The 13,591-nt window shown below is 39.5% G+C and overlaps 1 protein-coding gene and 1 pseudogene across 1 annotated transcript in view; both read left to right on the top strand.

Annotated features, from left to right (window-relative positions):
* Positions 1-13,591, top strand: part of Necab1 (N-terminal EF-hand calcium binding protein 1) — a 220,630-nt gene that overhangs the window by 67,537 nt on the left and 139,502 nt on the right. Inside the window, 1 exon segment of the mRNA NM_022302.1 lies at positions 9,493-9,518. Within this exon segment, the coding sequence (NP_071638.1) occupies positions 9,493-9,518 (26 nt within the window).
* LOC120103363 (U2 spliceosomal RNA) lies at positions 13,438-13,568 on the top strand (annotated as a pseudogene).

Below are 13,591 nucleotides of genomic sequence, written 5' to 3'. Positions count from 1 at the left end.
GAAAGTGAGGAGGAACTTCACAAATTGTCGTGTTAGACCTTTCATTTTTTTCAGCCCCATTTCCTCACTGATGACCTACATTTCAGTCAAAGGAATAGCTTAGTTCTCTAAAATCAAATGAATTTCTATTCACACTATTAACTTTTATTGCAAAAAAAGATTTTTAATCAGCATAACTGTAGGCTTATATTTTTCAAAACCTACTTTAATAAGGGTTCTTAAATGTTTCAACCTACCTACCTCATAACCAACTGACCAAAGGGAGGGGAGGAAGTTGGCCAATAGGACAAGGGGGACATGGACTTGTTTAGAAGTAGTTCCTTGGAGTGATTCCAATCTTTGTTGTCAGTAGTGCAGTTCACTAGCAAAACACCAAACACGAATCAGCAGTAGTGGCTCAATCCAGAACAAAGTGCTATGCTCCGCCAATCCATACAAGTCCACTGAAATGGCAAAAAGCAGTCAGAAGTTCTTTGGTGCATTTCTCTCTACAAAGTCATGACAAGTGAAGATCAGAGAAGAAAGCAAGGAAATCCAACGCAAGAGTGTCATCAGTGAAGACCAGCTTCAGTGAAGCCCAATGAAGACCAGCAAGGCCAACTAATGCCAGAGTGTCATCCACTGTCTGTGGGGTTATAGTTATACTCTTTCCAAAGATCATGTGTCCTCTCAAGGGTTCACTCCAGCAAAATATCACATGCCCTTTCACCATGCAGCTTCCAGAGAAACACTACATGTCCATTCTCAGCGAAACATCTTCTCATGTGTCTACTTCAGCAAAACATCCTCTCATAAGTCAGTTTCCAGAAGAACACCAATGACACAACTGGCTCTCTGGTAAAACCAGAAATTTCCACTTCACATAACACTTGTTTATCTACTTTTTCTACTTGTATGTAATCTTTGAATTTTAGCATAATTGTAGTACCCTGCCATACATTCTTAGATTCCTCAGTCAAGTTCTCCAGTTCTCCCAAATCAGCTGATTAATTATAATTTACTTATTTGCTATATGAGTCTACCTCTTTCTGTGTGTTTAAAACATCATCTCACTATGTAGTTTTGGCTGTCCTGAAACTCCCTATGTACACCAGATTGGACTTGATTAGACAGAGATCTGCCTGCCTCTGCCTCCTGAGTGCTTGGACTAAACTTATGTGCCATCTCGTTTAAACTATGAGTCTACTATTGAGTTGAGCTCCAAGAGACTAGAAATCTCAAATATTCATTTTGAATTAATTGAAACTATTGCAACCTCAGGTATCAGTGGCAGTTAGAATAATGTCTAACCAAGATGGATGAAGCAAAGAAGTGCAGGCAGACAGGAGCCGGATGTAGATCTCTCCTGAGAGACACAGCCAGAATACAGCAAATACAGAGGCGAATGCCAGCAGCAAACCACTGAACTGAGAACAGGACCCCTGTTGAAGGAATCAGAGAAAGAACTGGAAAGCTTGAAGGGGCTCAAGACCCCATATGAACAACAATGCCAAGCAACCAGAGCTTCCAGGGACTAAGCCACTACCTAAAGACTATACATGGACTGACCCTGGACTCTGACCTCATAGGTAGCATTGAATATCCTAGTAAGATCACCAGTGTAAGGGGAAGCCCTGGGTCCTGCTAAGACTGAACCCCCGGGCACAGATCTTCCTGGTTGCTGCTGCCACGGAGAGCTCGAAGGCAGCACCCCACGAGCAAACTTGAGCCTCGGGACCACAGGTAAGACCAACTTTTCTGCTGCAAGCGACCTGCCTGGTGAACTCAGGACACACAGAGGCAAAATTCTTCTAGAACCAGGCACTTCCGGTATTTAGAGGGGGGAGTCCCAAACCGGCGGATCCCTGCCAGCAGCAGCTCTCTGCTCCAAAACCCCGTGGGAGACAGACCTCGCCGCCTGGTCAGTTGGGCACTCCTGAGGCAGCAGAGCAGAAGAGACCACCAACACTGCCCACCCCTGCTCACATCCCTGGCCCAAGAGGAAACTGTATATGGCCTCTGGGTTCCCGTAGAGGAGGGCCCAGGAGCAGCAGGACTGCTGCGTCTGAGACACCGCGAGAACCAGAAGGGACCTGCCAGATAAACAGTTCTCTGCACCCAAATACCATGGGAGGGAGAGCTAAACCTTCAGAGAGGCAGACACGCCTGGGAAACCAGAAGAGACTGCACTCTGCACACATCTCTGATGCCAGAGGAAAACACCAAACACGATCTGGAACCCTGGTGCACGAAAGCTCCCGGAAAGGGCGGTGCAGATCTTCCTGGTTGATGCCCCCACAGAGAGCTCATAAGCAGCACCCCACGAGCAAACTTGAGCCTCGGAATCACAGGTAAGACCAACTTTTCTGCTGCAAGTGACCTGCCTGGTGAACTCAAGACACAGGCCCACAGGAACAGCTGAAGACCTATAGAGAGGAAAAACTACACACCCGAAAGCAGAACACTCTGTCCCCATAACTGGCTGAAAGAAAACAGGAAAACAGGTCTACAGCACTCCTGACACACAGGCTTATAGGACAGTCTAGCCACTGTCAGAAATAGCAGAACAAAGTAACACTGGAGATAATCGGATGGCGAGAGGCAAGCGCAGGAACCCAAGCAACAGAAACCAAGACTACATGGCATCATCGGAGCCCAATTCTCCCACCAAAGCAAACACGGAATATCCAAACACAGGAGAAAAGCAAGATCTAGTTTCAAAATCATATCTGATCATGATGCTGGAGGACTTCAAGAAAGACGTGAAGAACTCCCTTAGAGAACAAGTAGAAGCCTACAGAGAGGAATCACAAAAATCCCTGAAAAAATTCCAGGAAAACACAATCAAACAGTTGAAGGAATTAAAAATGGAAATAGAAGCAATCAAGAAAGAACACATGGAAACAACCCTGGATATAGAAAACCAAAAGAAGAGACAAGGAGCTGTAGATACAAGCATCACCAACAGAATACAAGAGATGGAATAAAGAATCTCAGGAGCAGAAGATTCCATAGAAATCATTGACTCAACAGTCAAAGATAATGTAAATCGCAAAAAGCTACTGGTCCAAAACATACAGGAAATCCAGGACTCAATGAGAAGATCAAACCTAAGGATAATAGGTATAGAAGAGAGTGAAGACTCCCAGCTCAAAGGACCAGTAAATATCTTCAACGAAATCATAGAAGAAAACTTCCCTAACCTAAAAAATGAGATACCCATAGGCATACAAGAAACCTACAGAACTCCAAATAGATTGGACCAGAAAAGAAACACCTCACGTCACATAAGAGTCAAAACACCAAACGCACAAAATAAAGAAAGAATATTAAAAGCAGTAAGGGAAAAAGGTCAAGTAACATATAAAGGCAGACCTATCAGAATCACACCAGACTTTTTGCCAGAAACTATGAAAGCCAGAAGATCCTGGACAGATGTCATACAGACCCTAAGAGAACACAAATGCCTACCCAGGTTACTGTATCCTGCAAAACTCTCGATTAACATAGATGGAGAAACCAAGATATTCCATGACAAAACCAAATTTACACAATATCTTTCCACAAATCCAGCACTACAAAGGATAATAAATGGTAAAGCCCAACATAAGGAGGCAAGCTATACCCTAGAAGAAGCAAGAAACTAATCGTCTTGGCAACAAAACAAAGAGAAGAAAAGCACACAAACATAACCTCATGTCCAAATATGAATATAACGGGAAGCAATAAGCACTATTCCTTAATATCTCTCAACATCAATGGCCTCAACTCCCCAATAAAAAGACATAGATTAACAAACTGGATACGCAACGAGGACCCTGCATTCTGCTGCCTACAGGAAACACACCTCAGAGACAAAGACAGATACTACCTCAGAGTGAAAGGTTGGAAAACAACTTTCCAAGCAAATGGTCAGAAGAAGCAAGCTGGAGTAGCCATTCTAATATCAAATAAAATCAATTTTCAATTAAAAATCATCAAAAAAGATAAGGAAGGACACTTCATATTCATCAAAGGGAAAATCCACCAAGATGAACTCTCAATCCTAAATATCTATGCCCCAAATACAAGGGCACCTCCATACGTAAAAGAAACCTTATTAAAGCTCAAAACACACATTGCACCTCACACAATAATAGTAGGAGATTTCAACACTCCACTCTCATCAATGGACAGATCATGGAAACAGAAATTAAACAGAGACGTGGACAGACTAAGAGAAGTCATGAGCCAAATGGACTTAACAGATATTTATAGAACATTCTATCCTAAAGCAAAAGAATATACCTTCTCCTCAGCTCCTCATGGTACTTTCTCCAAAATTGACCATATAATTGATCAAAAAAAAGGCCTCAACAGGTATAGAAAGATAGAAATAATCCCATGCATGCTATCAGACCACCACGGCCTAAAACTGGTCTTCAATAACAATAAGGGAAGAATGCCCACATATACGTGGAAATTGAACAATGCTGTACCTGGTGAAGGAAGAAATAAAGAAAGAAATTAAAAACTTTTTAGAATTTAATGAAAATGAAGGTACAACATACCCAAACTTATGGGACACAATGAAAGCTGTGGTAAGAGGAAAACTCATAGCGCTGAGTGCCTGCAGAAAGAAACAGGAAAGAGCATATGTCAGCAGCTTGACAGCACACCTAAAAGCTCTAGAACAAAAAGAAGCAAATACACCCAGGAGGAGTAGAAGGCAGGAAATAATCAAACTCAGAGCTGAAATCAACCAAGTAGAAACAAAAAGGACCATAGAAAGAATCAACAGAACCAAAAGTTGGTTCTTTGCGAAAATGAACAAGATAGATAAACCCTTAGCCAGACTAACGAGAGGACACAGAGAGTGTGTCCAAATTAACAAAATCAGAAATGAAAAGGGAGACATAACTACAGATTCAGAGGAAATTCAAAAAAATCATCAGATCTTAGTATAAAAGCCTATATTCAACAAAACTTGAAAATCTGCAGGAAATGGACAATTTCCTAGACAGATAACAGGTACCGAAGTTAAATCAGGAACAGATAAACCAGTTAAACAACCCGATAACTCTTAAGGAAATAGAAGCAGTCATTAATGGTCTCCCAACCAAAAAGAGCCCAGGTCCAGACGGGTTTAGTGCAGAATTCTATCAGACCTTCATAGAAGACCTCATACCAATAGTATCCAAACTATTCCACAAAATTGAAACAGATGGAGCACTACCGAATTCCTTCTATGAAGCCACAATTACTCTTATACCTAAACCACACAAAGACACAACAAAGAAAGAGAACTTCAGACCAATTTCCCTTATGAATATCGACGCAAAAATACTCAATAAAATTCTGGCAAACCGAATCCAAGAGGACATCAAAACAATCATCCACCATGGTCAAGTAGGCTTCATCCCACGCATGCGGGGATGGTTTAATATACGGAAAACCATCAACATGATCCACTATATAAACAAACTGAAAGAACAAAACCACATGATCATTTCATTAGATGCTGAGAAAGCATTTGACAAAATTCAACACCCCTTCATGATAAAAGTCCTGGAAAGAATAGGAATTCAAGGCCCATACCTAAACATAGTAAAAGCCATATACAGCAAACCAGTTGCTAACATTAAACTAAATGGAGAGAAACTTGAAGCAATCCCACTAAAATCAGGGACTAGACAAGGCTGCCCACTCTCTCCCTACTTATTCAATATAGTTCTTGAAGTTCTAGCCAGAGCAATTAGACAACAAAAGGAGGTCAAGGGGATACAGATCGGAAAAGAAGATGTCAAAATGTCACTATTTGCAGATGATATGATAGTATATTTAAGTGATCCCAAAAGTTCCACCAGAGAACTACTAAAGCTGATAAACAACTTCAGCCAAGTGGCTGGGTATAAAATTAACTCAAATAAATCAGTAGCCTTCCTCTACACAAAAGAGAAACAAGCCGAGAAAGAAATTAGGGAAACGACACCCTTCATAATAGACCCAAATAATATAAAGTACCTCGGTGTGACTTTAACCAAGCAAGTAAAAGATTTGTACAATAAGAACTTCAAGACTCTGAAGAAGGAAATTGAAGAAGACCTCAGAAGATGGAAAGATCTCCCATGCTCATGGATTGGCAGGATTAATATAGTAAAAATGGCCATTTTACCAAAAGCAATCTACAGATTCAATGCAATCCCCATCAAAATACCAATCCAATTCTTCAAAGAGTTAGATAGAACAATTTGCAAATTCATCTGGAATAACAGAAAAAACAGGATAGCTAAAACTATCCTCAACAATAAAAGGACTTCAGGGGGAATCACTATCCCTGAACTCAAGCAGTATTACAGAGCAATAGTGATAAAAACTGCATGGTATTGGTACAGAGACAGACAGATAGACCAATGGAACAGGATTGAAGACCCAAAAATGAACCCACACACCTATGGTCACTTGATTTTTGACAAAGGATCCAAAACCATCAAATGGAAAAAAGATAGCATTTTCAGCAAATGGTGCTGGTCCAACTGGAAGTCAACATATAGAAGAATGCAGATTGATCCATGCTTATCACCCTGTACAAAGCTTAAGTCCAAGTGGATCAAGGATCTCCACATCAAACCAGACACACTCAAACTAATAGAAGAAAAACTAGGGAAGCATCTGGAACACATGGGCACTGGAAAAAATTTCCTGAACAAAACACCAATGGCTTATGCTCTAAGATCAAGAATCGACAAATGGGATCTTGTAAAACTGCAAAGCTTCTGTAAGGCAAAGGACACTGTGGTTAGGATAAAACGGCAACCAACTGATTGGGAAAAGATCTTTACCAATCCTACAACAGATAGAGGCCTTACATCCAAAATATACAAAGAACTCAAGAAGTTAGACCGCAGGGAAACAAATAACCCTATTAAAAAATGAGGTTCAGAGCTAAACAAAGAATTCACAGCTGAGGAATGCCGAATGGCTGAGAAACACCTAAAGAAATGTTCAACATCTTTAGTCATAAGGGAAATGCAAATCAAAACAACCCTGAGATTTCACCTCATACCAGTGAGAATGGCTAATCAAAAACTCAGGTGACAGCAGATGCTGGCGAGGATGCGGAGAAAGAGGAACACTCCTCCATTGTTGGTGGGATTGCAGACTGGTACAACCATTCTGGAAATCAGTCTGGAGGTTCCTCAGAAAATTGGACATTGAACTGCCTGAGGATCCAGCTATACCTCTCTTGGGCATATACCCACAAGATGCTCCAACATATAAAAAAGACACGTGCTCCACTATGTTCATAGCAGCCTTATTTATAATGGCCAGAAGCTGGAAAGAACCCAGATGCCCTTCAACAGAGGAATGGATACAGAAAAGGTGGTACATCTACACAATGGAATATTACTCAGCTATCAAAAACAACGACTTTATTAAATTCGTAGGCAAATGGTTGGAACTGGAAAATATCATCCTGAGTGAGCTAACCCAATCACAGAAAGACATACATGGTATGCAATCACTGATAAGCGGCTATTAGCCCAAATGCTTGAATTACCCTAGATGCCTCGAACAAATGAAACTCAAGACGGATGATCAAAATATGAATGCTTCACTCCTTCTTTAAATGAGGAAAAAGAATACCCTTGGCAGGGAAGGGAGAGGCAAAGATTAAAACAGAGACTGAAGGAACACCCGTTCAGAGCCTGCCCCACATGTGGCCCATACATATACAGCCACCCAATTAGACAAGATGGATGAAGCAAAGAAGTGCAGACCGACAGGAGCAGGATGTAGATCGCTCCTGAGAGACACAGCCAGAATACAGCAAATACAGAGGCGAATGCCAGCAGCAAACCACTGAACTGAGAATAGGTCCCCCGTTGAAGGAATCAGAGAAAGAACTGGAAGAGCTTGAAGGGGCTCGAGACCCAAAAAGTACAACAATGTCAAGCAACCAGAGCTTCCAGGGACTAAGCCACTACCTAAAGACTATACATGGACTGACCCTGGACTCTGACCTCATAGGTAGCAATGAATATCCTAGTAAGAGCACCAGTGGAGGGGGAAGCCCTGGGTCCTGCTAAGACTGAACCCCCATTGAACTAGACTATGGGGGGAGGGCAGCAATGGGGGGAGGATGGGGAGGGGAACACCCATAGAGAAGGGGAGGGGGAGGGATTAGGGGGATGTTTGCCCGGAAACCGGGAAAGGGAATAACACTTCAAATGTATATAAGAAATACTCAAGTTAATAAAAAAAAAAAGACTGAACCCCCAGTGAACGTGATTGTTGGAGAGAGGGTGGCAATGGGGGGAGGATGGGGAGGGGAACACCCATAAAGAAGGGGAGGGGGAGCGGTTAGGGAGATGTTGGCCCGGAAACCGGGAAAGGGAATAACACTCGAAATGTATATAAGAAATACTCAAGTTAATAAAAAAAAAATACTCAAGTTAAAAAAAAAAAGAATAATGTCTAACATGTCGCAATACATGTTCATAGAATAAACAGATGAGTAATGAGTCACCCACAACAAAACCAATACAACAAACCCTACCTAATCTGTCAGGTAGCAAGCCTAATTAAAAAAAAAAACATGCATTGAAATATCAAAATATCCAAATATAAGATAGAATATTCAGTGTCACATAATAAAATTTGAATCAGTTACATAATAAGGAATGATAGGGCTCTTATGAAATGCTGTGACAGTGTCTCCCCTGTCTGGTGTCCCTTTCTATAACCTAAAGGAAGACTTCCCTATGAAGTCTTTGAAATTTAACAATGTGACAAGTGCATATTCTAAGAGTTTTCAAACTCTTGTTCTTAGTTAATCATCATGTATTTTAGATCTTTAAAAGGTATGTCTCTTGTCCTCTTCATTTAAAAAACAGGAATTACAATTATGTTATTGTTAAATTCTCATTTATCATTGCTAATATTTTTATACTTCTCCTGTTTCTCAAAACCTGATTAGTTATAATGATCTACTGACTAATAAGTATCAAGATCGCAGAGTCAGTAAATTATAGAGTCAAGATTTGGGCCCAAGCATTCTGGCTCCAGGGCTAATGTTCTTTCCCACTGTAGGTTATTTTTCTAGTAGGCTGAAAGAAAAAACACAAATACAAAATTATTTGTTCAAGACAGACTCTGATATAATTATTAATAATCTGCAATTACTTTACAATGTAAAATGGAGGAGAGAACTATCTAGCTACATACATTTATTAAACAATTATGTGAATTGGAGAGTAACTGTATTTAAGTGTTTAGAAAGTTCAAGGAAAGGCTAGGAGTAATCACTTGCATAGCGTATATGAGGTGATTGACTAGAGTATCTTTTCCTATCTCTACCTCGGGGTCCTCAGTCCAAGGTCATGGTCATGGCATTATTCTTCTGACAGTAGTATATTATATTACCTAACGTTTTATCCAAGTATTTGAATTTATCAATTCTCAGCACTGGAGAAAAGATAAATGAAAAAAAATGTTATCAAAGAAATAATACCTTTCTTTCTCTCTTTTCAGCAATCTTGACACAGAAGAACTATGTGGTAAGTATCTTTAAGACTAATCAAATTGTTGCTAGTTTGATTTAGGAAGGGGGAAGATGTGATGTGATATTTCTCACACCTTGGAGTTAAAAGTCCTGGAGTAGGGAGTTTAAAGCATGAATCTGAGTCACCGGGGATTTTTCTGTACCTTGAATTTGGCTCCCATGTGCATGGTTCTTAAACAGTTGGACCTAGTTAATTTGCTTGTGAATAGACAATTGGGATTGTGCAATGGTTTTATAGAAGGCTTAGTCTTCGCTAGCTTAATGTGACTTCTCCATTTGCTTTATTATCGTTGTGCAGTCTTTAAATTGTATCCTTGACATATAAAAATAACATTGTTCTGTATCTGTGCAATCATTCTAGAGACTTAAATGCACTTTTAAAAAAAGAGAAAAGCACAAGTGCAGAAAGAAAATATTCTCGAATGCTTAGTCTGCCAGCCTTTTCATTTAGCTCTGTTATTTTTGTGGTTGGGAACAGAAATCAGAGATTAAAAATATGGGAAAGTAAATGATCTGAACTTTATTTGGTATGAGAGCAGAGCATTATGAAACTACTAAACTTGAAATATATATATATATGTATATATATGAATATGGAAAGTTTTATATTTTGCATTTTAAGATAAATATGTTAGATAAAACCTTTGCACAGTATGATTTTATTGTCTAGGCAGCCTGAAACATTTAGATAGTTTAAAGAAAACATTTTCTAGGACTTCTCATTGAAATCACAAATGTTTCCTAGCTACTGTAGAAATTTTACAATTTTAGAGCTCAACCGCAGTCATCCAAATGGACATTTTATGTTATTTAGGATTGGTTAGTTTCTGTTTTGTCAACCTGGCGGATCAACATTGAAAGATTTCGTCAGGATAAAGTGTCACATTGTAGTTTCAAGGCAGTAACTAAGCGAAACAAATAATACTTACAGGTCAGGAGGTTTCAAAGGTCTCAGTGGCCATTAAACACTACACTTCCCAAATAATACTTGCACAATGTCCCTCCCCGTTCAGGGACAAGAATCCAACTGAAGAAACTAGATCTGGTTCATAAAGAAGGCATTTTGGCATCCCAGAAGGTTAGGCTTTTGTGACATTTGGGGAACCCTGCCCTGTCTTCACACACAGTCACAGGGGGCTCCCACTCTGCATGGCAATTACTGTGCTAAGCAGACAAAGGGGTTTCCATAGACATGACATTAAAATGTGTGGTAAACAGCAAAGCCGTTGAAGGTCAAGCTCTAATCCATCCTCCTGTGTAGACAGTCCCCATTCAAGCTGTGGTCCATCCTCCTGTGTAGACAGTCCCCACTCAAGCTGTGGTCCATCCTCCTGTGTAGACAGTCCCCACTCAAGCTGTAGCCCATCCTCCTGTGTAGACAGTACCCACTCAAGCTGTAGCCCATCCACCTGTGTAGACAGTACCCACTCAAGCTGTGGTCCATCCTCCTGTGTAGACAGCCCCTACTCAAGTTGTAGTCCATCCTCCTGTGTAGACAACCCCTTCTGTTGAAGAGTGTGATATTCGGGAGGGCTAAGACAACCACGTAGATCATTTTGTGAAGGGAGAGACCTGTCTCTTTCAGATGTCTAGGTACAGCGCACCAAAGTAACCATTCCCTCCAATTGTTCAGGTAATTCCTTTTATATTCGATTGACTTTGCCTGAGTAAGATGAGCCAAGTGAAAGAAAAACCATTATTATTAATAAGTCTTAAGACAAAAACATTTAGTGGCTCCTCTCCAATTACTCTGCTGTTTATCTATCCTTAAGGCGTATCTTACAAGTCTCTGTCACCTCCTAAAACTACCAAATGCTAAAGCACAACAGTGAGTTTACACTTAATCATCCGTCCTTGATTCTGCTTGCCTTTCTCTGTAATAACAAAACTTGATTGGTCCTGTACCCTGTATGTACTGGAGAATTAGAATGCTGCCCTTCCCCACAGTGTGTAGCAAGGGAACTGATTGGGCTTTGATAACAGAATTTATTTACATTTTTAAATCCAGTGCTTATATTCATGATTGTGTTATAATACTCTGCTCTGCTCTAGAATATGTATTTTTATTTCTAAATTGCAGCTTCATTTCCCATTATTTTGTGAATATAAAATATTTAAGTTGGATTTTAATCACAGCCAACGTTTCAGTGCCGGCAAGTGAAATATGTCAGGTCACATCTCGTACAAGTTTCCTGTCGGTGTGGGAGGGGTGAGGCTTGATTGACATAGAAAGGAGATTTCATACACTTTCTCCTAGAAACCAATTACAGATTCTAGGTACCTAGATGCTAGCTTTATTAAGCTTTTGTTTTATTCATCAGTTAATTCAATTATGGAACTAAAACTCAAAATCTATTAAAATATTACTTTAAAATATCTTTGCAGTCTAATTTATGAGAATAACATTTAAATAATATTTTTATTAATAATGTTCTATCACGTGGGTATACCAACTGAAACATCACTGGTGAATTTTGATTATGTATGTTTCTTCAAAGTGCATTTTTCTTTTAAGGGTTTTCTGGTCTACTCACCCACAGTAATCAACCAATTACCTTAGAATAATCATTTCTGGACATATTTGTCTGATTGTATCCTTCAGATTACAGGGGTTCAAACCTTATCTCTCATCTCATTTACTTCCTTTTCTGCCTGGTTTACAAGCACAGAGGTGTTAGCAAGGTACTCACAATGGAAGCCATTTACGCACAAGAGAATGCTTTCTGAGACAATTTTCTACTCTGATGCATTAGCCATGGGTCCTTTTGTTCTTATACCAGATCTACCTTGGAAGTCACAAAATAAAATGGAAAACAGCACTACTAATACCATGCAGTGGGGAATGGAGAAACCAACCTCTTGTTTTGTTAGTGAGGGTGTCGTGCTGACTCTGCATGGGAAGATGATTCGCTTTGTGGAAATGATGTTCTTAAAGTATCTGTTTATGAATTGCATTCTATTCTTCCATTGATGCATCCAGCCAGTGTTGGGACTGCTTTTCAAAAGTCCTTCACATCAACTGAGAAAAACTGATTCTAGGTTTCCTATAAATGCTGTATGACTACTTTTTCTGCAAATCCATGGAAATGCAAATCCATTGTGTATTTCAATAAAAGTAGGTTCTATTTTCTCTTGTTACCCAAAGACAAGTGTTTCAAGTGATCAATATCTGTTCCAAGCCTACATTTCTCCAATGATATCAAGTAATGGCAAAGGCAAAAGCAAAATTCTGACATTGTGATTTAATAAATAAATAGGAGTTGTAGTGACAGGAATATGAGATTAGTCCAAGTCTAGCCATTTTCTACTCTTCCATTCATTCCACTCATTGGCTGATTCATGTTCCTTAGTCTATGATGAAATCCCTCCTGACAATGATCCTTGTCCTTGTCTCCTGAAACCTCACTATCTCTCCCTAATCATCAACATCACATCCAGGTAAAGTCTTTGAGAAAAGCTGTAGGATGTCACTTTTTTTTTTCCAAAATGTTTTACCTAACCATTGTACATAACCATCTTAAATTTAATTTTCATTTCATATTCTGCAGAATCTGCAGAAAACGTTGATTTCTAGTCCTTAACTCAAAACCCAATCTGATGTAGTAGATGAGTCTTTAATAATAATCTCAGTTTCTAGGAAGTTCCTTGGAATGCTACTTCCCGGACTTAAATGTACCTATAGATCATGTTGCTGTATGCCCCACTAATTGAAATCTGTATGTTAGTTTATATCATTTTAATATAATTCCTAAGTGTTATGGTATTATAGAAATATAATAATAAATAGTAGTTCATCAATAGATAGTTCACGGGAGTGATAAAGACTATTTACATAGTCAATAAAAGTTCTGCTCCTTCTAATATACAAAATTATGTTACAATTGGATGTCCCTGAACCTAGAAATCTGAGTTCTATCGCTTCTCGGCCTTTTGGCTAAGATCAAGTGTAGAAATCTGAGTTCTGTAAATGAAGTTTCCCATTATCTGTATTACATTTCAACCAAGTTGAAATTATTTTGTGTTCCCTGTTTTCATCTTACTCATAATTTCCAAGGCATTACTCATTCC

The sequence above is a fragment of the Rattus norvegicus genome, chromosome 5 (genome assembly GCF_036323735.1).
Source record: "Rattus norvegicus strain BN/NHsdMcwi chromosome 5, GRCr8, whole genome shotgun sequence".
Classification (NCBI taxonomy): domain Eukaryota; kingdom Metazoa; phylum Chordata; class Mammalia; order Rodentia; family Muridae; genus Rattus; species Rattus norvegicus.
This window is presented reverse-complemented; position numbering and strand designations above follow the sequence as displayed.